We start from the raw sequence: 25,088 nt of genomic DNA on the forward strand, positions 1-25,088 counted from the left end.
TTTGTTGGTGAATTGTTGCAGCGGTGCGCTGGAGAGCATGTATTGCTCTGTTTTGTGAAGCCTTCTGAGCTGTATTTTTGCTTATTTGGATGTAAATACGTGTGTAACCGTTGAGTTTACGGTGTTGATTGATATTTGCTTAATTGCTGATGATTAATTTAGCAGTTGTTAACGATCTTTCCTGTACATAGTGTAAATAAATCTCCTGTGTTGTTCTCAAGAACTGTGTCGTCCTTTCAAGAAAGTGGAAGTCGCACCGGATCCGTTACAATATTTCAACTTGAGCTTTTGAGAGGTGGAAGTTGGGAAGAACTTTATTAAATTACAATTGAGATAGTGAGAAGCAAACTATGTAAGTGGGCTTTTGAAAGTTACGAGTAAAACACGTGAAAAATTCAAACCGTAGATAGACTTACAGTAAAAAGTTTTACTACTACCACACGAGCATCTATTATCGATGTCATTTATTCCGTTTCATCAAAGCAATCATTTTCGTGGAATAAAATATTTTTATTAATATATGATATAGAAAAGGAAAAAATGCTCCAGTGTAATTTCTCATACATATAAGTACTTAAATAAAGTAAAAAGAAGAAAAAGTAGTCCAACTGTCAGTCCATAAAGTCAAATCCGTTACTTTACCTAAAAATAAAATTTCAAAATATTAATGTTACTTCATTATTAACAAAAGAAAAAAAAAAGTAATGTTTCTCTTCGAATATTATTTGCCGAAAAAAATACGGTTCGGAAAAGTAGATGAGCAAAACTTACTAGTCGATAGTATTTTTCTATACTCTCAGCTAGTGAATAAACATAGTACGACAAATTTAAATACATTTTTTTTTTTTTGACTGTTGCAACAAATCCTGTTAGTAAAATTAAATTGATGAGGTAACCAAATTTTGACTGTCACATAATAGGACGAAAAAAATCTAACACCATAAAGGCAACATGCTTTAGGATCAAATTTTTTATGTCAAGCTGCTCTTTAAATTTTCACCTGCAGCATGCTCTTTCTGTAGTGCTATTTCTCACGTCGGTCGCCATTGAAGGAAAAAAGGGGTGACAAAACGATACGGTAAATAGTAAAACTGGTGTCTGCAATACTGTCAGTATTGGTTTATGTCTGCCAGAGCATAAAATAGTAAACTAACCACCATAAGCGATCTGAAAGTAGCGCAACCTGACGACATTTTGAGGAACATTCTACTTTTCACAATTTTTAACCCATACTGGATCTAGGAGAGAATTTCCGCGGTCTTTGCCCTGGGCGAAACTTCAGATGAGTCTCAAATGCATCCTATTTATATGTTTATTTCGTTGAAATAAGACAAACAAGCTTAGCGCAGGATGGGTAAGGACAGTAGTTTCAAGTTTTGGTTCCGGTTCGGAAAAGTAGATCCACTACTGATTTTAACTGCTGTTACCCAACACAATTCCATCACTGTACGCAGGACAAGTGGAGCCCTTCGCTTTCCATTTATATCATTGTCTTTGGCAACTGACTAACTTTTAAAGCCTTACTTCACGTTTAGGACAATTTTGTCCCCCAAATCGTCTTCAGCTCAAAATGATTTATCAAACTACTGCTTTACTTAAATCTGGAAGAATCGCTGTCGGAGTACCCGAACTCTTCGTCGTCCATGTCGTCTCGGTATCCGCTCCTCGAATATCTGGAGTCGGTGCTCAGCCCGAAGTCCATCGGCCGGCTCATGTAGTGTCCGTCCTGGTTCCTGCGTCCTCCGAAGCCATGGTTCGTCCTCCGATATTCCATGCGTCCTCCATACCCGTCACTGTAACCGGGATCTCGATCCGTCCTCCTTTGAGTAATCCAGCGAGAGGGCTGGTTGGTGATCCTGTCCTGGAGCATGCTGTAGCGGCAGCGCTGCTTAAAGAAATAAAGGACTCAAAAAGTGTAAATCAGATTACAGTCGTTTTTACATATTTTTGCCTTAGTTTGTTCAAAACAAAAGTAAGTTTTAGAATGTGAAAAAAGAGTTTTGAAAGTCTAATTCTACGCATCTAATATCTAACGAAATTATAGTTTCTCTCCTTGACTATTACATCCAGCATTTCAAATTAATCGCTACAACTGGGTCAAAAATTTTGCCTCAAGTTAGATTTAAATACTGCAGTATACTGCTACAAAATACTGCAGCTGATGGAATTTATGTTGTTGTTATCTTGTGCTAGCTAAGCTGCAATTAAAGGTGCACTGCTTCACTTTTCCATCTGTGCCGTAACTTGGTGTAAAGCCCGACTTCCACATTACACCCATGCCATAAAGACCTGTTTATAGGGTGGGCAACCGCTCACAAGACAACACATTCACACAAAGAAAGGATAAGGATAGTACATAGCATAGCGAACGTACATCCATGCCCGAGCCGGTACTCAAAATCAGAGTCTTCCTATACGCAGTCAGACTTCTCTGACCACTAGATCGACTGCGGTCGGCTGATGATTTTTTGATTTTATTTAACTACATTTCAGAGATTTCAGGTTGTTTCATGTTTATTTATTTTGTTTTAAAACCTTTTATTTATTTTGAGTAAACAAAGAGAAAAAAAAGGTGCCATGCTATAAATCAACAACATTTGCTTACCAATCATTCCCTACGTTTCTTCATCTATAAGTACCAAATTAATTTCAAGATTGCTGGGTTCGCACTTTCTTTAGCCTCGCCTCATTTTATAAGAACTCTTCCACAAGTGTAATCGCACAAAACTATCTTCTGGCTCATGAATTATGAATTCACTCTAAAGCAAATGGATATTTCTGATAGATTGGTGGAAATCCTTGCGAAAAGAGGCGTGGATTTTGGGAACTTTGGATTATTGAAACTGATTTGGTACTTATTAAAGGAGGGAGGGAGGAAACGCCTGGGAGGTAAACGTTGTTAATTGATGGCTTAGCATCTTGAAATCTGTTCTTTCTTTCTTTCTTTTTTTTTTTTTTTTTTACTGTTCAAACGAAACCATGAAATTGCCAGTATCAATAATCAGTAAAAAAGTATTCAAATTCAACCGCTAATTTGGGCTCGAAGAAATTGCGTTCATTTCTTCTTACTAATTGATATTAGCACTTTTTTGCATTGCAGCAGAACCTCGATTAACCGAAGTGATTGGGGTCAAACCATTTTCGGTAAATCGAAAATTTTGGGGAAAAGAGGAAACTAAAAGATGGTGGTCAAGCGAACATTTGCAAAATAACTACTGAAAAGAGCCAACTCTCAATAACTCGAAGTCCCAAGGAACCGGGAAAAACGTTCCAGTTATTGGTGGTTTAAGTTATGGGGAAGTTCCCACCGCCTGTTTAAAAGTTTGGGAATCAATAAAAACTTCGAGATGAAAAAATTTTCGAGTTAATAGCAGGGCTGCGGAGTCGGAGGAAAATTGACCGACTCCGGCTCCAACACCGACTTTGGGAATTTTAGAGCCCTTTGACTCTGACTCTGATTCCTTTTCCCCAAAACCAGTCAGACTCCGACTCCGCAAGCTCTGGCAGAGTTGCGGACTTTGAGGGAAAATGACCGACTCCGGCTCTAGGAATCTTAAACCTTCGACTCTCGACCCTAACTCCGCAACCCTGGTTATAAGACTTCGAGTTAGCGAGAGTTATCTTATGATTATTTTATATTATAAACGATAAATTTGTTCAATGAGAATGACCCAAGTTAGAAAACGCAATGCCAAAGTTAAGGAGACATTAGTGTGGTAAACTTTAATCTGTATTGTGATGTTATTAGTGCAATTTACATTATGTTTTGCTCTTTAACTTTAAACCAAAATACGTTCTCAGAAAAAAAACTTTTAGACTTGATTGCTTTTGGATTTAATGGCATTTAAAAATTAGAAATACTGACAGTGCTTCAAATATTTACTAAATAAAATTAATAAATTCAAGGAAATCGACTTATGTCAAACGAAGTTCCGGATAATAGAGTTTCTTCCGTACTTGCTATGTGACAATGTGACAGTGTAAAAAGCTGCCGATTCAATAAATGTTAGAAACAAGAACTTTTACTGTGTTAAAATCAATTCAGTACGGAAATTTTGACATTACTCAACCTCGTTGTTAAGTGAAAGATCACATTATTGGAGATTAAAAGCAAAGAAGAGCGTGATAAACATGAAATACATTTGTCAGTGCGATTCATTATGTGAAATATAATTTAAATGAAATGGAATTAACATGTGACAGGTAAAAAGAAGTTAAGCTAAATAGAACAGATGATGACAACCGTAGAAACAATATCTGCCCTCCGAAGGAGTTCTGCAATTTGGCAACACAAAATTTGGGGGGTACTAAAAATGATCCTTCCGAAGGCGCTGTCAATATTTTACTGCATTTTGTTTTCTCTGTGCCTAATTTTCTTACGGTTAATTTTCTAAAAAAAATAATAGCAAATGTTTTCAGAAAAGCTTTTGACACTAATCTATGTTTTGGGACATGAGCGTTTTACTTTCGATAAAATTCAGGTAGTAATTTGTACAAACAGAAGATTTCTGTTTTGACAAAATCACGTTTTATCCATATTTAACGCTTCATTCTCTTTGGAACATGCGATTTCATCCCGTAGAGATTATATTCTGTCAAGCTTTGAAAAGTGGTATTAATATTAATCTTCAATTAAAACATAAACGAAATAATTTTGGCAATTGGTCTTCATCTTAACTTTAAAATCTGAACTTCTGGACTAAAAAAGAAAATAAATAGTGTTGATTTTCACAGCTATTGGCTTTCATCCTGATGCGAAGAAAATTAATAATTTCCAAGCGAAATCAAGAGAATTCATCTAAAAGCTTTAGGTACAGCTTAAGTAAATTAAAAGAAATTAACAAACTGTTCTTTTAGCTAACGTATAGGGAAACTCGTTTTCTACGTTTACATTTATCGAAGATCTTCCATCGTACCTGATCTTGAGATTTAGTAACGATTGGAAAACAATAAGGATAATAGGCTCTTACTAACAAGTGCAGAAAAAAAAAAAAAAGAGAGTATTTATTTCATTATGCAGAATTCATAACAAATGCACTTTTAAACTTTGAAAAATACCTGGTTAATTAAATGGTTCGTTTCAAAAATAAGAAAAATAGCTTAATACGTATTAAAATTTTACGATTGCTTTTAACTTTAACTAAAGAAATTTTTTTATTTGCTTCTGTTTCGGAGAAACATTGTTACGTTTTCCCCCTCCTTTAACCTGAAATACAAAAACAAATTGTAAGCTGATTTTGTTTTCTAGTTTAAGAATAATGTACATAAAAGATATTACGTTGTCGAAGTCTTCTTAGATCTTTTTGATTCGTTGTTAATTACAGTGTATTATATGTATATACAGTGTATACGTATACAGTGTATTATACTACAATTCATTCATAGCCAAAAACCAATCACAAACATCAAAAGTATATAGACTAAATACTAATTAGGAAGAAAATTCATTTAGTACTCAAAAGTTACTGTTAAATGGATCTGAATTACTTCTAAAGGAGCTTTGACATTCAATTCAAATCCGTTTTTACCATAAAACATTGCATCTCCTTGTCAGTTGGAGTTTGTGTATTTCCATCTTTTCTATTCATATCCTGATCCCCAGATATGAATGAATACTTCATTGAAGCACAATTCTGGAAGCCAATAAAATTCTTTTCAAGTGGTTCAGCAATGAAGTAAAAGTTAAATCTCATTAAATTCAAAGTTTTACCTGCATGCAAGAAAAAGAAAGCAACTATACAGGGTTACTACAAAGGACTCATTCATTTTCAAAACGCTCAGTGTGCACCAACGCGTAAACTCTGCATAGCTAGATTCCTCTTTGGGAGTACATAAAAATCTGCCCTAAGAAGCGTTCCTGTACGATTCATATCCATAGTTTACGAGTAAAATACGAAAAACAAAGTATGACGTCACTGCCGGAGCGAAGACAAAACACTTGATTGGACATATCAACAACAGTATTTGCATATCCTTCCAGACGTTAATGTTTAAAACGTTATTGCTCGTAATTTGCTGTTATACGTAATGTACGTATACTGCTGTGTTGATATGTTCAATCAAGTGTCTTTTCTTGCACCGGCAGTGACGTCATACTTTGTTTTTCGTATTTTCCTCGTTAACTACGGATCCTACAGGAAAGCTTCTTTGGGAATTTTTTATGCATTCCCAACGAGGAATCTAACTGTGCAGAGTTTATGCGGTCGTTTTGGGACACCCTGTATATCTAAAAGTATTGTACGCACTACGATGAGAATTATGTGAAAATATTCACAAAGTCTTCGAAATTTTTAATAGCATCGTCATGGTGATGGACCATGTCGCATATATGCTATCCTAAAGTTCCTCTATATTTGGTTTGGTTTATTGACAACATACGTTTCGAGTTCGTGTACTCGGTCACATCGGACCCGTTTATGAACTCACGTCCAACATGACAGATAGCACAATACAAGCACATAGTGTAGGACAGAATTAACAGCACAGAGAAGGAAGTTACAGCCAGGGCAACGGGCGGGAATCGAGCCTACCACCTCGGGATTTCTACTATGACGCGCCAACCAACTGCGCTACCGAGGCCCCTTCTTCTATATAACGCTTTTGATAATAGCGACATAAACAAGGTCATTAAGGTGCCCCCGAATCACTGCACAATACATGTATCTCTTCCTTCCCTGTTATCTTCCGTTTCGTACTTGAAAGAATTTTCTTTCTGGAGTTGGCTACTACTGTAGTCGTCATTTTTCGCACATTTCACTCCTCTTAAATGAATTTCACTCCTCTAAAAAATGGCAAGGAATATCCTTGAAAAACAGCCTAGCTCTGATTACGGTTGGGGATTTTGAACGGTGCTCCCCAAAACTTGTTAGTGGTATGCATCCTTCAGCAATATTCGGCGTAGGTAATTGAGTAGGAATCATTTACAAAATAACCGTAATTGCACCGGTTTCCATTATCTTAACTTACATCTTCTCATTTTCCAGCTCATTCTACAAAACGCCTTTAAACGTGTTTTGTGATGTAATACAACGCAGTTTTTAAATTTCAATGTTGAAGACAAACATAGCAAATTATTTATTTATCAACTAATTTTACCACGAGGAAAAAAGGAATTTAGGATAACATTCTTTTTCTTGCAAACAGGTAGAAATTAGGAAAAACATCCTGCCAGAGCTCTAAAAATACATGAATTCGTACTTTACCTTGATAAGTTCATTCCTGATGCATGTCTGCAATCTCTGAAATGAAACGGAATTATTTAAGGCAGGAAAAGAATCTAAAAACAGTGTAGTCACACATTTCTGTGATTCATCATAACAACGTTTATAATGGGGTCGTTTCCAACATTGTAAAAGCATTTTTTTCTGAAAGAGCATGCTTAAAAACATAGAATCTGACCATTTTTTAAATAATTTCTTTAAGTTTAATATTTAAAAAAATTACTTAAATCGGTGTTCTTTCATCGTTTAACGCTTCTGCGGATGACATCACAAATGATGAAATGCGAATCATTTTTGCCATTCACGATCCAAAATAATTAATTCGCATCTTTACTCACGTGTATTGGCAACGATATGGTTGATAGCAAGCGTAGAGCGCAATTGTAATTCGCGTTTTGATTATCATAACGTGGAAATGCAGTAGAAAGATGCGCCATAGTGCATCATTTGTGACGTCATAAAAGACCACGCCTTGTTTGAAGAATCGGACATTTTAAAAAATTAATTAAAAAATAAATGTAGGGAAAATAAAAGTATTTTCTGAGTTTCTTTTATTTTATTTTATTTATTTATTTTTTTATTTACTTATTTATTTATTTTTTGCTTATTCTATCAATTTCAGTGACAAAAAGTACTACTCTTGACCGAAGGAAACAACCCCATTAAAATGTTGCAAAAAAAAAAAAAAAATAAGAAAATTGTTACTTCATCAGAAAAAAAAAACTATAAACATTCTAAGGGTACAATATGATAGTATTGTAACAATGCCACATTTCTTTTTTTTTCTTCGAAATAAATTAACGAAATAAACATAACTTTGGTTTCGAAACCATTAATTTCTTTTTCCATTTTTACATTTGCAGATTTAAATTTTTATTGAAAATTCGGATGTTAAATTATTTAATTATTATAGATCAGTAGTCTAAATTCAAAACGCCCCCCCCCCCTTTTTTTAAAATCTATCCAGCAATTCATTTTCCAAATTCAAATTGTTCTTAGTTCTCTTTCTATTTTCTTTGAACCTAATTCGGCGCATGCGCGGGAGAGTATAATGAAACAAGCAAATGATTTAAATTCAGAATTTTTAGTAAGAATTGAAGTCACACACACACACACACACACACACACGAAATATGGAAGTTTAAAAGAAAATGAATAGCTTCGAAACCAAAGCTCTATTTGTTTTGTTACTTTATGCCGGCGGAAAAAAAAATGCAACATTGTTTAACGCACAAAATATTTTTACAATATCTAAATTTAATTCAAACTGAAAAAAAAAACAAGAAGTTCCGTCTAGAACTAGACGAGCCTACTTTCCCGTATACCCATACTACTTTCTAGTACCTGATCAATATTCTCAAAAATAGCTAAAATCGCAAATTTTTTCAAACATATATTTTTTAATATTTTAAGCTGATTTCTAGGAATAAAATATTCCTTACTTTTCTTCAAAAAAAACGAACAAATAAAATAGCAGCACCTTTTAAACAAAGCAGCTAATACACTTCTTTCCATTAAAAAAATTTTTTTAACAGCTTTCAAAACGAAAAAATAATAATAAGTTCATTAAAATAAATACATCATATAAAAAAAATCGTTTCTTTTTCCCCTGTTGCCGAAAATAATTTTTTAAACGAATTAATGCACTTACCAAAATAAAAAAAAAAAACAATAAAATGTCAACTTAAAGAAATAATTTTCATTGTCAAAAAAAAAAAAAAAAAAAAAATCGTCTGCGCATATTTTACGAGTTTATTCACCGAAAACTAAATACCTAAATTAAAACTTTAGCGTGAAAATAAAAACAAATCATATCAACAATAATTATTTCACAGTTAAAACCACAGCAGCGGAGTCGGAGTCGGAGTCAATCTCATTTTGGGATAAAAGAGTCGGAGTCAAATATCCAAGAATCGGAGTCAGTCATTTGTCCTCCGTGTATAAATGTTTGCCAAAGCTACGAAGTCAGAGTCGAAGTCGGGGAGTCGGAGTCCGATTAATTGTCGGGAACAGGAGTCAGAGTCAGTGTCAGGTCCCCCTAAATTCTCGGAGTCGGAGTCGGGAGTTGGTCGTCAAGAGCTATTTCCAACAAAGTTTGTTTGAAGTAAATCCGCCTTCAAGTACGGAATCTACATTGACTTTCAGTTTCCCCGTAGGCGCTAATGTTAAGGGATTTGAACTGTTCAAAATTGAACGGAAAATTGTTCAAATCAAAAAGATATCTTATATACAAGTTTTTTATCAAAAGCTTTTTCCTACAAAGTTTGTTTGAAGCAAATTCGCCTCACAGTTCGGAATTGCTTTGAATTTCCCCGTAGGCGCTAATGTTAAGTTTTTTTGAACTGTTCAAAATTGAACAAAAAATAGTTCAAATCAAAAAGTGAAATATGGGAATGAGGTGTCCTCGCTGAGCTCTTTCGAACAAAAAAAAGTTTGTTCGAATCGGACTATTCATTCAAAAGTTATTAGGGGGGGACAGACAGACAGACCGACAGACAGACCGACAGACAGACAGACAGACCGACAGACAGACAGACAGACAGACCGACAGACATTTTTCCCCATCTCAATACCCTACTTTCCAATTTTTAATTTTTCAATATTCATTTAATTATTTTATTTATTTTTGACTTTTTTTTGTTTTTCACGATATTTTTAAGATGCATCGTGCATAAGCCTTCTTTCATGCTTTTTTCTTCTTTTTCTGACTTTTACTGGGAAAGTAGGCTAAAAAAAAAAAAAAAAAAAAACAGACATGCTTCTTTTGAGGCACTGACCGCGCGGGGTTGACTTCTACAGGCGTCAGCAAGCACTTCCAACAAATCACCGTACCACTGCTGATGCCTTCTGTGATTCATTTCTGTCGTGCTGGAACCACTCTCCCTGGAGTCACTGAAGAAGGAAGAGTAGTTGCTCTGAAAAAGACAGAGAGACGCATAAGTTTGTGCTATAAAAGTTAGGTTTAGAACTGAGTTTGGCAACATTTGTAAGCCTTTTCTCATGGGTTCCTGACGCCCTGATCCTTAACGCGGACATCAAGAAATACACCCAAAAATTATTGATATGTCCTTTATAAATATATAGTATTCCAGTTTAAACCTGCAAGAGAACTATTTTCGCAACCGTTAGTCCCTAGATGTATGCTTCCAATTACAAAAATGTTCAAAATCAGATGCATAGTTAAGATATTGGAAGTTTGAAGCAAAAATAAAAATGAGTCAAAAAATGAAAAAAAAAAAAAAAAAAACTTTTTATTCGGGTCCTAGGTCTCAGCTTATATTTAGGGAAATATTTTCCATTGAAAAATATTAGTAACAAAAAAAACAAAAAAAAAAAAAAAAACTTGAAAATTGTGCGACCAAAACTCAAGGAGATACTCGAATTCAAAGTTTTAAACGACCATTCAGAAGATGGGATTGGAACTTATCCCTTTTCAGAAGAATGGCAGGTTCTCGAAGTAAACAAGCTAAGTATTTATATTTTTCATTGCTATTCAAAAAATAAATACAAATGTTAGGCCATGTTACGTAAAAATACCCTGCAAAATATGCATTATTAATTTAGACAACCAGTAAACGTTGCATTATATTTTTTTCTGCGCGTATTGCAATATTTGTGATCAAATCACTTGAGACTACTATTGCGTAAAACCTTGATTTTCACCAGTGTTTTTTCGAATTGTGTCATTTTCATTGCCAGGGTGCGATTTGTTGGATGCTTTTGAGTTGCGTCATTTTCATTGCCAGGGTGCGATTTGTTGGATGCCCAAGTTAGGCAAACGTTAGCTTCCAATAACGATGAACTACATTCTGGACATGGTAGTGCGTCTCTCTGGCACAAACTCAGTCTTGTCTCCATCAAGTACGTGGGAAATTTTGGGAAAATACTATTCATTTAGAGCTTTTGCATGAATAATTCAAATTTCTCAAGGAAAATTTATAAATGCTTTGCTTTATCACGGGGTTCTGAAGAACCCCGCAAAAAGTTTGATTACAAGAAAAAAGTATTATTTAAATGTTTGAAAGATTAGGGAAAGCTTGAATCCATAACATCCGAAAAGTGGTAAAAAATAATAAAATATGCTAAGCAGAAGTTAAATATCACAGCATTTTTCAAAATTAAGATTGCAATAAACTCCCACAAACATACCATAATGTTCCTGCTCATGCAGTCGATTGCCTAGATTGAAAAAACAATAAATTAATAAAGAAACTCTTTAAGTGTTATAATATAATGTTAATACAGACAACATTTTTGAAAAATGCTTCGTTTCAAATGCTCAAAATATCCACATAAATATTTTAAATTTCATCATTAGGAAACTAAGGTTTCCTGACAAACGTTATTAAAGAGTTAAAGCTTTGAAAAATATTTGGAGACATCATTTGAGGCAATGAGAAGCAAAGGAATGTATGTAAGTGACAAAATGAAATATTTGGAGATAACCAGTACAAATGGTGGGTGAACCTCACCTTTGTCTTGGAGTAGGAGATCGTACTAGTAGCCCTTCTGCTATACAGCATGATTTAGAAAACAATTTCAGTGAAAGCCTACCGCTACTTTAAACGCGTTTTGCAAGAAACTTGAACGTGTTCACTTGCATCCCTTTGCTTCTCACTGCCTCATTTTGTCATTAAAAATCCTTGTTTCAATCTTTGCAGTTAACTAAGGTAGTGTTCTGTCGTGGGGAAGAGGTAAACGGCAGAAATGAGTTTTCGAGACACATTTGAAGAAACGCGTTTTGGATTCTCCACTAACAATACGAAAATGTTGGAATTAGTTTTTTTCGCGTTTTTTTTTTCAGCGAAACCAAATAAGTAAACTTCTTTATCTTTATCCTTATCCTTACTAATAATAAAGCTGAAAGTCTCTCTGTCCGGAGGATATCTGGATGTCTGTGACGCGCATAGCGCCTAGATCGTTCGGCCGATTTTCATGAAATTTGGCACAAATTTAGTTTGTAGCATGAAGGTGTGCACCTCGAAGCGATTTTTCGAAAATTCGATGTGGTTCTTTTTCTATTCTAATTTTAGGAACAAAATTATCATAAGATGGACGAGTAAATTACGAAATTATCATAACATGGAACCGTAACATGGGCACAAGCCAATTGGCGAGATACGAAATTATCATAACGTGAAATCGTAACATGGGTACAAGCCAATTGGAGAGAGAATTCACCAAACATTATTTGTAATTATACAGGCGAACCAAAAGACCTTTCAGTTTTTCTATTACGGGCTAAGCCGTGCGGGTACCACTAGTGTTCAATAAAGCTAACGCACGATAGATGACGAAAATGAAAAAAAAAAAAAAAGAAGAAGAAAAGAAACACAGATATTTCTTTGATGCATAAACCGTCTTCAACTCCAGGTACTGCCGCCTGCCTTGTCTAGTGGTCAGAGAAGTCTGACTGTGACAGGAAGGTCCGGGTTCGAATCCCGGCATGGACGTGCTTTCTCTCTCCTGTCCTTGTCCTTTATTTGTGTGACTGTGTTGTTGTGATGTGAATGGTTGCCCACACTGTAAACGGGTCCCTACGGCATGTGTGTACTGTAGAAGTCGGACTTCACACCAAATTGCGGTACAGTTGGAAAAGTGAAGCAGCGCACCCCAAATTGCCAGCCTAGCTAGTACACGACAGCAACAACAACCAGGGGCGCCCATATAGGGGGAGCCCCCCCCCCTTTGAAATTAAAATTTCCTTGCTTTTAGTAGCTTTCTTTGCAAAAAATGTAAAAACATTACTTCTCCAGCCATTAATAAATAAGTTATTAAAAATGTCAAATTTTAATGACTCTAATCTGTCCTGAAATCAGTTTCCACGGGGAAAATATCCAGTTAAACCTTGGAGAAAATATTTGAGACCCCCCTTGCAACTTTGCATATGGGCGCCCATGACAACAACCCCAGGTACTACAGTCAATTTCTGAATATCCGCGAGCGGGTTATCCACGGGGCGGATTATCGTCGAATCAATTAACAATCAGGAACATGTATTTTCACAATAAAAAACAAATAACAGTGGCTGTTTTTTTTGTCCAAAATTTGTTGTTTTAAACTCAGTTGTTTTTGTTTTATTTATTGTGCTTTCTTCATCGTACATACACTTGTTCTTTATTAATATTACTATTGGTACCTGCACGGCTTTGCCCGTAGTTGAAATTTAAAAGGTCATTCGGTTTGCCTGTACATTTACAAATATTGGATGACGAATTTCTCGCCAATTGGCTATGTTCATTCGCTCTCCCATTCCACGTCATGATAATTTCGTAATTTACTCGTCCATCTTATGATAATTTTGCTCAAGAAAATGTTCTTAAAATTGAAATAGAAATAGAGCAATGTCGAATTTTTGAAAAATCGCTTCGCGGTGCAGACCCCCATGCTACAAACTAACTTTGTGAGAAATTTCATGAAAATCAGCCAAACGGTCTAGGCGCTATGCGCGTCACAGACATCCAGACAGAGAGACTTTGAGCTTTATTATTAGTAAAGAATTTTTGTTGTGCAAAAATGAAGACATTTTAACTGTACTGTTTATATTTTTACAGTTTGAAGAAAGTTTCATGCATCAATACGGTTAAGTTTTTGAGGGAGGGCAATTTTTAGCTTTTTTGTCCCTCATTTTGGCTTTTTTGTGGTTGATCTGCAATTTTTATTATCCGCGGCACTTGTGCCACCCAATTCCGCGGAAAATCGGGAGTTTGCTGTACATGATGACTTTCCAAGCCCAGTGCTGTAGTTAGAAGAATAAAAAATACTTGATGGGAAGCATATTATCAACCTTTACTAAGTTGGAGACATTATAATAGTATTGGGACTCCTGACTGGCTAGTAGACGCAAATGTGTCAAACATGTTTTTTCCCCATCCAACGCAATGAACAAATTTCGTTCCTTGGTAGTTATAAATTCAAATTTGAATGTTTTAAATTCTCGCACTCTCTTTTCATAATGTATAGAAGATATGTTTTGTTTCGAAATGAAACAATAATTTGAGCGTGCAAAACAAGAGAACAGACAGATGAGACACAAACAGAAGACAGATGATGTTTTTACACGGTAGCCAATCGGCAGTTTCCAAATTTTTACATGATCTCTAGCAGAGTAAAGGTTGTTTATATGCTGACGGGACACACCTTTTTATAGAGTAGATGTCATGGTGGTCGTATTTTTATTTGGACAAAAAATGTTTGCTAAGGTTACTTAGCTAGCTTTAATTTTCAAAAACTTTAAAAGCCGACATTAAGTTCTTTTTTTGTGGGAAAAAATAGTTTGAAACCAATTTACTGTGAATGTGCCTCATTTTTACAATAGTGAAACAAATATTTTTGAGAGAACGATATTTTTTGTTTACCTTAGTATTTCCATCTTCTAGAGAGAAATTGAACAAAATATGCTTACTGAAATATTAAAAATAAAAATACAGTGAAGCACCATTTATACGTTTCTGAAGGGACTGTATGAAAAAAACGTATAAATGAAAAAAACGTACAATAGGTATCGGTTAATATTTGTTAAGGGGACACTGGACGTTCAAAAAGAAGAAATCTTTGACAAATTTTTGAAATTTTTATTTTTTGAATTTATTTGAATATGAGGACAATTTTGTGAGTTTTGTTTCATTTATTATAGTATAGAGAATGACTTAAAATAAGTTTCAGTGTTGTGAACTCAAATTAATTACGCAAGGGACTTTTCAAAGTTTTGTTAGTTATCGTTAAGGTTATTTACATTTTTTTTTAATAATTGGTCTTCCAATTGAAATTTTTTAATGAAATTTTATAATTAAGCTTTTATTAGTGTTTAAAGTATATGATTAAAATTTCATGCAAATCCATCAATAATTTAAAAAGTTTGTTTTCAAGGTCCCCTTAATCTCTGCTGGGACCAAATTTAAAAAATAAATAATTGATAAAAACGTATAAAAGAGAAACGTATGAACGGTGCTTCACTGCACCGAAATCGTGTGTCAAAACTCGCTGGGTAAGAGATTAAAATTTTTGTGTTTGTAGCAGATATGCAACTGGGAGACATATAGGGTTAAATCGCACTCAACAGAAGTTAAATGCGTTAATTCGGCTCCCTGTAAACAGAAAACAAAATGCTTAATAAAAGTATTTACAGTATCCTACCTCACTTACCTAAGCATTATCATTTACAAACAACTAAGAAATCTGAAATTATAAACATAATGAAAATATTACCCTGTTTTGTTGTCTTGCAACAGTGCAGTTGTTTTCTCGCAAACAGCAGTCATTGTAAATCTGTAAAATAATTTGAATTAAGAAGCGATAAAAACGTTTTGTATAAAATTCTTGTATAAAATAGTCATAAAATAAAATAGCGCTGTAAATGCATCGAGATTTATTATGTTGCAAACATTTGTATGCACCCAGAAAAAAGTTAAGTAACCGAATGTTGGTTGATGAAGTTGCATAAGTTAAAAATGTATCCTCAGGAATACTATGAGTATTTTGTATGCCTCGGGAGAAATAGTCGACAGGTTTTCCCTTTGTGAAAGATCGACCCTGAAACCCGTTGAAATGCAACAGTTCTAAGAACTATGCTATATGTGACTAACCGTCAAGTTATAAATACCAGGCAGTAATGAAAAAAAGAAAAACAAGAGTTCTCACGAGGATTAGGTGAAAAAAGTGAAAAAAAGAAAGACTACACTATTAAAAAAAAATCCTTAAAAAAGTTTTACGGTAAAAGTTACTGCTATCCATGTTGCTAGTAACTTCTGCTGCAAAATCCTATTCGCAACTCCAGCGCTCGAATACGCTACCTTCCGGTGATTTACAAAACTGCTGAAAAAACTAAAACATTGCCACGTTGCGTTCCATGTGCGTCTGTTGACGTAAACACAGGCAGTTTGTTAGGAGTATTTATTAACGCATTCGATGTGTTTTAGATTGCTTTCCGCAACAGAAATTGTTTCGTCCCTTAATGGTATTCTCGATCTTCTCAAAATAATGTTTGTTTTCATTATTTCCCTCTAAAAAGTGTGATGATTCTCGTAAATGGCGAAAGCGTAAGCACACGAAAACTCTGGGTTAACAAACTTCGCATTTGCTCTGTTCGATGCATTTTTCTTTTCTTTTTTTCTGAAAGAGGATAACGGTATACCAGATAAGTTTTTTTTTTAAATTGTTTTGTGTGAATTTGTAAGAATATGGTTTTTTTTAATTTTAAGTTCGAAAGAAGGATTTGATAACATTAGCAGAAGAATTAGGTCTTTTATCTCCGCCTAGTTTAAAAATAATTAATTTAACCAACCTAATTTTACTGCAGCATTTAGTTGGAATGGGCAGTATGCAAAATATTTTCTTGAATATATTATCACAGAACGAAATAAAAACTGTTTAACGCGGAGAATTTTCCTCGCCAAACTGGTGGGATTATAGTTTAGGGTTATAGTTTTAGTATTGTGCGAGCAAAGAACATTTGGCGAGATTTCGCATGTCAGTTAAACTATATTTATTTTTTATCATAAGTGGATCAAAATGGTAGAAAGATTACAGAATTCGATAAGTTTAAAGAAATAATGTTAGATCAATTGAAAAGAAAACTACCACCATATATCCGTGAGAATGTTGTTGATGATTTGCATGGCATGACATAATTAAATCATAACGCAGAAATTAGAAAAATACGAAACAGAAAAATTTTAAATTAACCGAATCGGCAATTTGAGAAAAATAACTCAGCTACAAATGCAAAACAATTAGCGCTAGCCAAGCAAGGCAGAGAAGTGTCATCTTCTTTTGATAATAATTCGTAATGTCATACAATTAAATTATCTAGCATTAATTGTTATTCTTGTCAGGCCACAATTATCATTTAGTTTTATCAAGAATTGATAAATATCGAATTCAACATCGTGGAAATGGCTGCTTAGAACTACGAACTACGTTATTTGCATTAATTTTTGACGTTTAGCAATGCTTCTTGAATTCTCATTTCTTTCTACGTGGGTCAGAATATCCATAAGACTTTGACAATTAATTTGAAAAGAATAAAGCGAAAAAAATCATGCATACGAACAAAATTTACTAGGCTTATGAGCATTTTTTACGCTACGGTGTGCGTTTGTTTTACCTCTTTCATCCGCCATTAGACGGTGGCTGCAGTGCCCCCTATAGTTTGTTGGAGTTGCGAATTGAATTGTAAAATTCTACGATAGAATAAACGAGAGTTAAAAAATGCCAATTTTACTGCGATATTTCCCCATAAAAGTTTTCTGAATTTTGAACAGTGTATAAATAGCTAAAAGCTATGAATGATCGGTCCACTATTTCTTTTTTTTTTTCTGTTAACCAAAATCTAAACCTGACATCATTTATATCACATCCTTAGAACTATTTTTACACTTACTTGCATCGGGATTGCATCTCGTATGCATTCGATCATGTACGACGTTTCTTGACTCAAACCTGTAAGAAAAAATACCACATTTTGCCATCAAATGAGAAATAAGTACAGTTTATGTAACAAATGAAATTTATTCAGTTTTATTAAAATGTATCATTGCACATTGTGCTGAACATCAAAATTAAGTTTAGTTAACATTTCCAATTGAATGTTGAAGAGTTGCGGTTCTCATTTCAATAATGAAAGCAAACTTGTTTCAGTCAACGTTCTGTATTTTATCGATTTTGAACCCATAAGAGTTTCTCCGTTTCTACGTGTTTTAAGTTATATGCACGCTTAGGGTTTTCTCTTTTTTTCTCCAATTTTCACTATAGAAACTCTGTTTTTTAAGAGTACATTACTGGCGTATGTTTAAAACAATTTCAGTGTGAAAAACTCAAAATAAAATAATTTATAATTTTTTAATAATGATATAGTGAACTAATTTTCATGTTTTACGAAACTCGATATCTTAAAAATCTAAATTGTCTTGAGATAATTTCAGCTAAAAAAAAAATTCTTTTATTATTCTTCATGCTGTATGGCCTCAATAAAGACGTCAAACAACTATTATTAGGTGTTTTTTTTTTTTTTTGCTACTGATGGGAAATGAAATTAAGATTTCTCTCAAATGTTGCCGCTTAAAATGCTACTAAATATTTATTTCTCAATTATTAGCTATGATTGAAGCAGAAAACATCTACCGAATTATACAACTAATAATGACATCTAAACAATTATTCTGATTTAATTCATTGCTGCGTTGTCATGTTTAAAAGCAAAGTGATATGGCAAAGAAACTATATTTTTGCTCTTTACTTGCGGCCTCAGCCCCCTCCTCACTGCTGCTCGCGTAAGGAAGAATACGATTAAAATACATTAGAACAAAGTAGAAATCCCTCTCCTACTCCAGTAGAAAATAGAACTTTGTATATAGCTCATTATAAAAACAACAGTAATTTTTACTGAAGATTTGCAGGGCGACTCTGACTATGCAAAATACGATGCTTCCAATATTTTTTTCCATTTTGCTTTTGCAATGTGAAATTTTTTTTCGGACATGAGGCTCTTAGGGCTGAGTACTATACAATGCCGTATTAAGGGAGGTGGGTATTTAAGATTCAAACCCCCTCCAAAAATTTTTAAAAATTATTCTAAAAATTGCTTCTTATTATACTTTTTGAAGTGATAACTTATTATGGGAGGGTAAACCGATTTGTGACATAACGCGCGTAATGGGGTAAATTTAATTGTAATATAGAATGCTAGGAACGCATGGTATGCGTAGTCACAGTGTCCCGACCTGAAGACGCCTGCATCGCGATCCAGTGGGCGTAGGGTTCGAGTCAGCCATGAGGCTAAAAATGATTTGTAAAAAAACAGTATATATACGTATCATCGTCATATTTTTCTTATAAATTAACAAATAATCCTCATATATTACTTCTGAAGACTGTTTTTTTGTTCCTATGCGAGATTTTCCTTATTTCCTGATCGATTTCTTTGATTTATCCCTCATTTTAAAGCTTATCGTGCAGACTAATGACGAAAAATATACCCCGTTCTAAGACTTTTTTTTGCTAAAAAAAACCTGTTTTAAAGCACCAGACTGAGGTTTTCGGTTAATTTTATGAGTTTAACTTGCGCTCTGACTGACAGAGCTGAATGACTCGATCGGCAGAGCGTTCGGCTGGTAACCAGACGAATGAGTGTTCGGGCCCGGCCCGGACTATCTTTAATGAATAACACAAATCATCCAGTAAAATAAATGAGATTGGAATGCTCCTTGCTGTTATGAAAACTTGATGCAACTTGTAGCTAAAATGTAAGGGTTTTTTTTTTTTTTTCTCTCTTCTGTTTTTGAAACTTACGGCTCCGATCAGAAAACTAAAGCATAATATAAGCGAAAATATAAATATCAGGTTTAAGATTTCAGACTACAATAGATTAATTTTTGCTCAGAAAAAAATCGTATGCTGAAATGTAGATTAAATAAAAATATCTAAAAATTATTAAATAAAAACAAAAAACTCGACTGCGTAAAAACCAAAAAAACTAAAAAGAAAAAAGTATAAGCCCAGTAACTTAAAATGTTATTAAGTACTACTGGATAACTACACTGTTGAAATAGTTTTATAATCGTACATAGATAAGACAAACCATATATTCAAAAGCAGAATAGAAGGATCAACAGTTGGGGCCCATTCCTTTCTGATTCAAGGAATCCCGTAAAATTTGAACTAATGATATTAGAAAAAAACAAAACCCAAGAAAAAATGCAAATTAAAGGTTTTTTCAAAAATTCATAAAAAATACAAAAATTGCTCAGTTTTCAAAATGTTCTCATTCATCATATTTAAAATTAAATTTTCTACACTATAGGTCAAAAAATATTTGTGTGGTGCGATTGGTTCGGGGTCTGTGAGGTAAAAAGTACTAAAAAGTGCAAAAAAACAAATAAAACATTAAATAACTTTTTTTCTAATTAAAATATCAAAAATCGAAGCCCGAGGTGCACATCTTCGTCAAAAACTGTACCTGTATACCAAATTTATCTTTCTAGGCCTTACCGTTTTCCCGGGAAGCGCGCCACACACATACACACAGAGACTTCTTATTTTATTATATGTATAGAAGAAGATAAAGAGAAAAACCAATCACTTCCCGTAAAACGCATTAAATATGAAACATTTTAGCGCGCAAAGCACACGATAAAAAAAAAAAAACAAAAAAAAAAAAACAAATAACGAAAAGTTCAGAACTTCATTTTTTTCCCCTGTGCTTTCCAGTGATAACTAATACTTTTCTTGTCAAGTGAAACGAGCTATCACATTTTATTGATTGCTTCTTCAAGATTAAGATCGAAGTGTCATTGGATAGGAAAAGAAGATTGATTGATGATTATTTCTTCAGAAACGGTTGTTCGAATTAGTTTTCTTTCATTGTGTTTTTCATGGGCATTGTTGCTCGAAATGCATTTTGAAGATTTTTTTTTGTTCTTATAATAGTGTGGAACTAAATCGATTTTGCATATGATTGAAAAAATAATAATAGTAATAACAAACAGCGCATAGAGTTCTCAATTTTTTTTTCTTTTAGGCATATTCGTTTTAAGAAAAAGAAAATGATGTATTGTAGACTTTTACAGTCAAGCTAAGTAACTTTCCAGTAAAAGTTTAATCGCACGTGTATTAGGAGATTAATAGCAAATGGAAGAAGTTAAAAAGTTTTTTTGATTATCCTGCACCATAAAAATCTGCGAATAAGTTTCATATTTCACAAACAAACTCTACTTGCTGTCTACAATCATTCTGTTTGTTTTCGTAAAAGTATCACTCATATTCAGGGAAACATAAGTATTTCTTTCAAAAAACCAGTTTCAATCCCAGGTTTTTGGCTCATAATATAAAAAGGTTATCAATTAACGTTACCAATCTTTCAGAAAACTTTACAGCATACAAGAGAAAATTATAATAAAATTTGAAATAAAAATACAGAAAATTGGATAACATATGAACATTTAAAGGATTTTTTAAGTTTCCACTGGGCATGCGTGAAAAATAGCAATTCATAATCTTCGTAACTTTGTTGTCAAGTATGTGGCAACATGTGAAAATTTCTATAGTTGGGGCAAGCCTAACCCGGCAGCCTCGCAATGCTGTCATTGAGATTTGCGTAGCGTTTCATAATGCTGCCAGGGTGGGTTTGCCCCGACTATAGTATACTGCCGTGGGCAGGTAAACGACAGTAACTGCAGATTTTTCGATTTTCATTTTTTTGCGTTTTTGAAATCTATATTGCTATAGTTTTATGGTACAAACATGTCTATTTGGTTGCCGCAGAAATAAAGCATTTTTTCATCAGTGGTAATTAGCAGTAAATGCTTTTTTCGCAACATTGAGCGGGAAGTAGGCAGTATGTACTTACTGATCTTTACCTGCTCACGGAAGAACGGAAACTTTCTCCCGTGGGCAGGCAAACAGCAGTAACTGCATATTTTTTGATTTCCATTTATTTGCATCTTTGAAATTTTTTACCCATAACCTTTCTGCCGTGGGAAGGTAAACGGAAGTAACTGCGAAATTTTCCATTTTCATCTTTTTTTGCATTTCTAAAATCTATATTACTTCACTTTTATGGTGAAAACATGTTTATTTGCTTGCCACTAAATAAAAGAATTTTTTTTTAAATCAGTGGTGATTAGCAGTAACTGATATTATCGCTACATTGTGCACGTAATCAGCAGCATGTATTTATTGCTCTATACCTACTCAAAACCATTGCCCGAAGAATGGAACATAAATGAATCGCTGCCTAAATTTGCACCCAGACGCAAATCCGTTTTCACGATTTTTTTTTAACTCAACTAAGCGCAAGCAATAGCGCTCCGATTGGAGGTCATTGTGTAGCCTCTCAAAAATTTCCTTTATTCGACAAATTTAGAGACAATATTGCATTTTTTTAAATGATTCCAAGTCGCTTCCCATTAGATATAGATATGCGTGCCTGTTTCAAATAAAGTCGAAGAAAACGTTTTGTAATTTCACAGGCCTCAGACATTTAAAAAAAAAATGTTTTTGACTCTTCATATTCGTGTTCTAAAAACAATAAAACAAAATCAGTTTTTGCTCATATACAGTTATTCCCAACTCCAACAAACTATAGGGGGTACTGCAGCCACTGTGTAATGGCGAATGAAAAAGGTAAAACAAACGATTACCGTAGCGTAGAAAATTCTCATAAGCCTAGCAAATTTCGTTCGTATGCACAATTTTTTTCACTTTATTCTTTTTAAATTAATTTTTAAAGTCTTGTGGATATTCTGGCCCACGTAGAAAGATATGAGAATTCAAGAAGATTACTAAACGTCAAAAATTAATGCAAATTACGTCGTTCGTAGGTCTAAGCAGTCATTTCCACGATGTTGAATTCGGTATTTATCAATTCTTAATAAAACTAAATAATAATTGTGGCTGACAAAAATAACAATTAATGCTAGATAATTTGATTATATGACATTACGAATTATTATCAAAAGAAGATGATACTTCTTTGCCTTGCGTGGCTAGCGCTAATTGTTTTGCATTTATAGTTGAGTTATTTTTCTCAAATTGCCGAATCGGTAAATTAAAAATTTTTCTGTTTCGTATGTTTCTAATTTCTGAGTTATGATTTAATTATGTCATGCTATGCAAATCATCAACAAAATGCTCACGGATATATGGCGGTAGTTTTCTTTTCAATTGATCTACCATTATTTCTTTTTATTTATCGAATTCTGTTACCTTTCTACCATTTTATTCCACTCATGATAAAAAATAAAAATGGTTTAACTGACAAGCGAAATCTCGCCAAGGGTTCTTTGCTCGCACAATACTAAAACTATTATCCTAAACGAATTTGGCGAAACCTTTCAGCTGAGAATGTAAGCAATAAAGTAAATTCTTTCTCGGTGCAACATTTTTCATTTCGTTCTACGATAATATATTCAAGATAATATTTTGCATACTGTCCATTCCAACTAAATGCTGATGTAAAATATGGTTAGTTAAATTAATTTAAGATTTAAAAAAAGACATTCTTACAAATTCACACAAAACAATAACAAATTTTACCTGGTATAACGTTATCCGAGTTTGTTAATCCAGAGTTTTCTTGTGTTTACGTTTTCACCATTTAACAATCAACTCACTTTTTAGAAGGAAATAAGGAAAACTATCATTATTTTGGGAAGCTCGAGAATACTATTAATGAACGAAACAATTTCTGTAGCTGAAAGCAATCTAAGACACACCGAATACGTTAATAAATACTCATGAGAAACTGCCTATGTTTACCAACAGACACACGTGGACCGCATTGTTTTACCTTTTTCTTTAATTTTGTAAGTCACCGCAAGGTAGCGTATTCGAGCGCTGGAGTTTGAATGAAAGATAACATTATCATATTATAACATTTTATTAAAGTCAAAAAATATAAACTACAAATCTGAGTTTGTTTAGCAAGGACTGTTTAAAGCATCAAGTGTATTTGGTATCTGGGTATGTACGTAAATGTTATTGCATTAAATTTCTATCAAATGTATGTAGGTCATTTTGTTTATACATATTTAAGTTACATCTTTTTTAATAATAAACCAACACATATACATAATGGCATTTATTTACATTTGTGTAAGAAAATAAAATTTATTTTATTTTTATAACTTTTTTTTTTCGGTTACATATAATTGATTTATTTTGAATTTATGCGAAGAGTATATACGGTATTTATTCATGTTTTGAAACAAAATATATTATTCACTTTGCAATAAATATACTTCGTAATAACGTATCTACTCGGTATCATGTCGAATCTGTAGTTACTGGTCATTTAATAGTATATTGCGCAGTTACTGCTATTTACTAGTCAAAAAGTGTATGAAAATTACTAGTGCGAAGAGTAGGTAAACGGAAGTATCTGCTTTGATCAAAATTTTGATTGCAAAATCAAAATGAAACAGATTACCCAAAAAATATTTGGATATAAACATATAGAATCACCTAAAATCAAATTTCAATATTCTGTTAATGTTTGTGGGAAATCAAAAACGCGTTTCTTCAAATATCTCAAGAACTCATTTTAGTAGATACTGCCGTTCACCTGCACATGCAGTATAGTAGTTAAATATCGGATGTAAAAGTGAGCAAGCTGGGGCCCTTGTCCCGGGCGGCAACTTCTGCGGGTGGCAAATTCATCCTATTTCGGTCTTTTTTTTTTTTTTTTGAAACTTAGTATGATAACTTGAAGGAAGATGGGTAGGTGCAGGGCGGCCGGGAGCCAAGGCGGGCCCCTTGTCAATTTGGTTAGCAGCTTCCTCTCCCCCATTAACTCATAAGATTTACACTACTTTGACTCCATGTTCCAAAGGGCTGGGCCCTTAGTTTCCAACTGGCCTGACATGGCCTCTCGTCTCCCCTGGATAAGGGCGGCAGTTTCAAGATTTGCCTCGGCTCGAAAAAACTTCAGATCTGGCTATGCTGAAGTGTGGTATTTCAATTCCATAACCAGAAATGTTTCTTACCTGGTACTTCGGGGCTTCTTAAAAGCACCAGGAGAGTCATCGAAGTGACAATTTGGACATCCAAAGGCATCTTTCTGTCCAGTTACGGGAAAAATAACTTCTACTTCTCTGTCATTGCTTAAAAATACCTCACCCAATAACATTAGTTTCTACTGTCTAGAACTAACCATCATCACAGCAAAGGGCTCAATTTATAATTTTTCCAACTAAAGAAGATTTCTCTAAACTTGACCATGAATTAACAAATGGATTCTCTTGTTTGTGGTTTAAAAAGAGAAGATTGTAAGCGTTTCCGGTGATAATTTGCTGCTCTTCAATGCTCCGATGGTTTGTAAGGAAAAAAGGAAAATAAAAGAACTTAGTTTGTGAGCTCTTTTTGAGTGTTTGG

At 33.9% G+C, this 25,088-nt stretch overlaps 1 protein-coding gene across 2 annotated transcripts; it reads right to left on the bottom strand.

Moving 5' to 3' along the window:
- Positions 1–499: 499 nt before the first annotated feature.
- On the bottom strand, positions 500–24,908 carry LOC129220544 (uncharacterized). Of its 2 annotated transcripts, XM_054854974.1 has the most exons (9): positions 24,701–24,908; positions 17,602–17,660; positions 15,429–15,488; positions 11,370–11,399; positions 9,998–10,135; positions 7,203–7,238; positions 5,529–5,633; positions 1,596–1,885; positions 500–642 (listed from the first exon to the last, which is right to left on the bottom strand). In XM_054854974.1, exons 1-9 carry the CDS (start codon positions 24,768–24,770, stop codon positions 639–641), a joined length of 792 nt encoding a protein of 263 aa, XP_054710949.1. In that variant the 5' UTR covers positions 24,771–24,908; the 3' UTR covers positions 500–638. The 2 variants fall into 2 exon arrangements, with proteins under 2 accessions (XP_054710949.1, XP_054710950.1); XM_054854975.1 differs by lacking the exon at positions 5,529–5,633 and having other exon boundaries at positions 24,701–24,897.
- Positions 24,909–25,088: the final 180 nt, after the last annotated feature.

The sequence above is a fragment of the Uloborus diversus genome, chromosome 4 (genome assembly GCF_026930045.1).
Source record: "Uloborus diversus isolate 005 chromosome 4, Udiv.v.3.1, whole genome shotgun sequence".
NCBI classification, from domain to species: Eukaryota; Metazoa; Arthropoda; class Arachnida; order Araneae; family Uloboridae; genus Uloborus; species Uloborus diversus.

Excerpts from the sequence above, each read along its gene's own strand:
- LOC129220544 (XM_054854974.1), bottom strand. The coding sequence starts at position 24,770 with ATGCCTTTGGATGTCCAAATTGTCACTTCGATGACTCTCCTGGTGCTT. Across the intron at positions 17,661-24,700 it reads AAGAAGCCCCGAAGTACCAG|GTTTGAGTCAAGAAACGTCG; the intron begins GTAAGAAACATT and ends TTTTTCTTACAG. Across the intron at positions 5,634-7,202 it reads TCAGGAATGAACTTATCAAG|AATTGTGCTTCAATGAAGTA; the intron begins GTAAAGTACGAA and ends ATTGGCTTCCAG.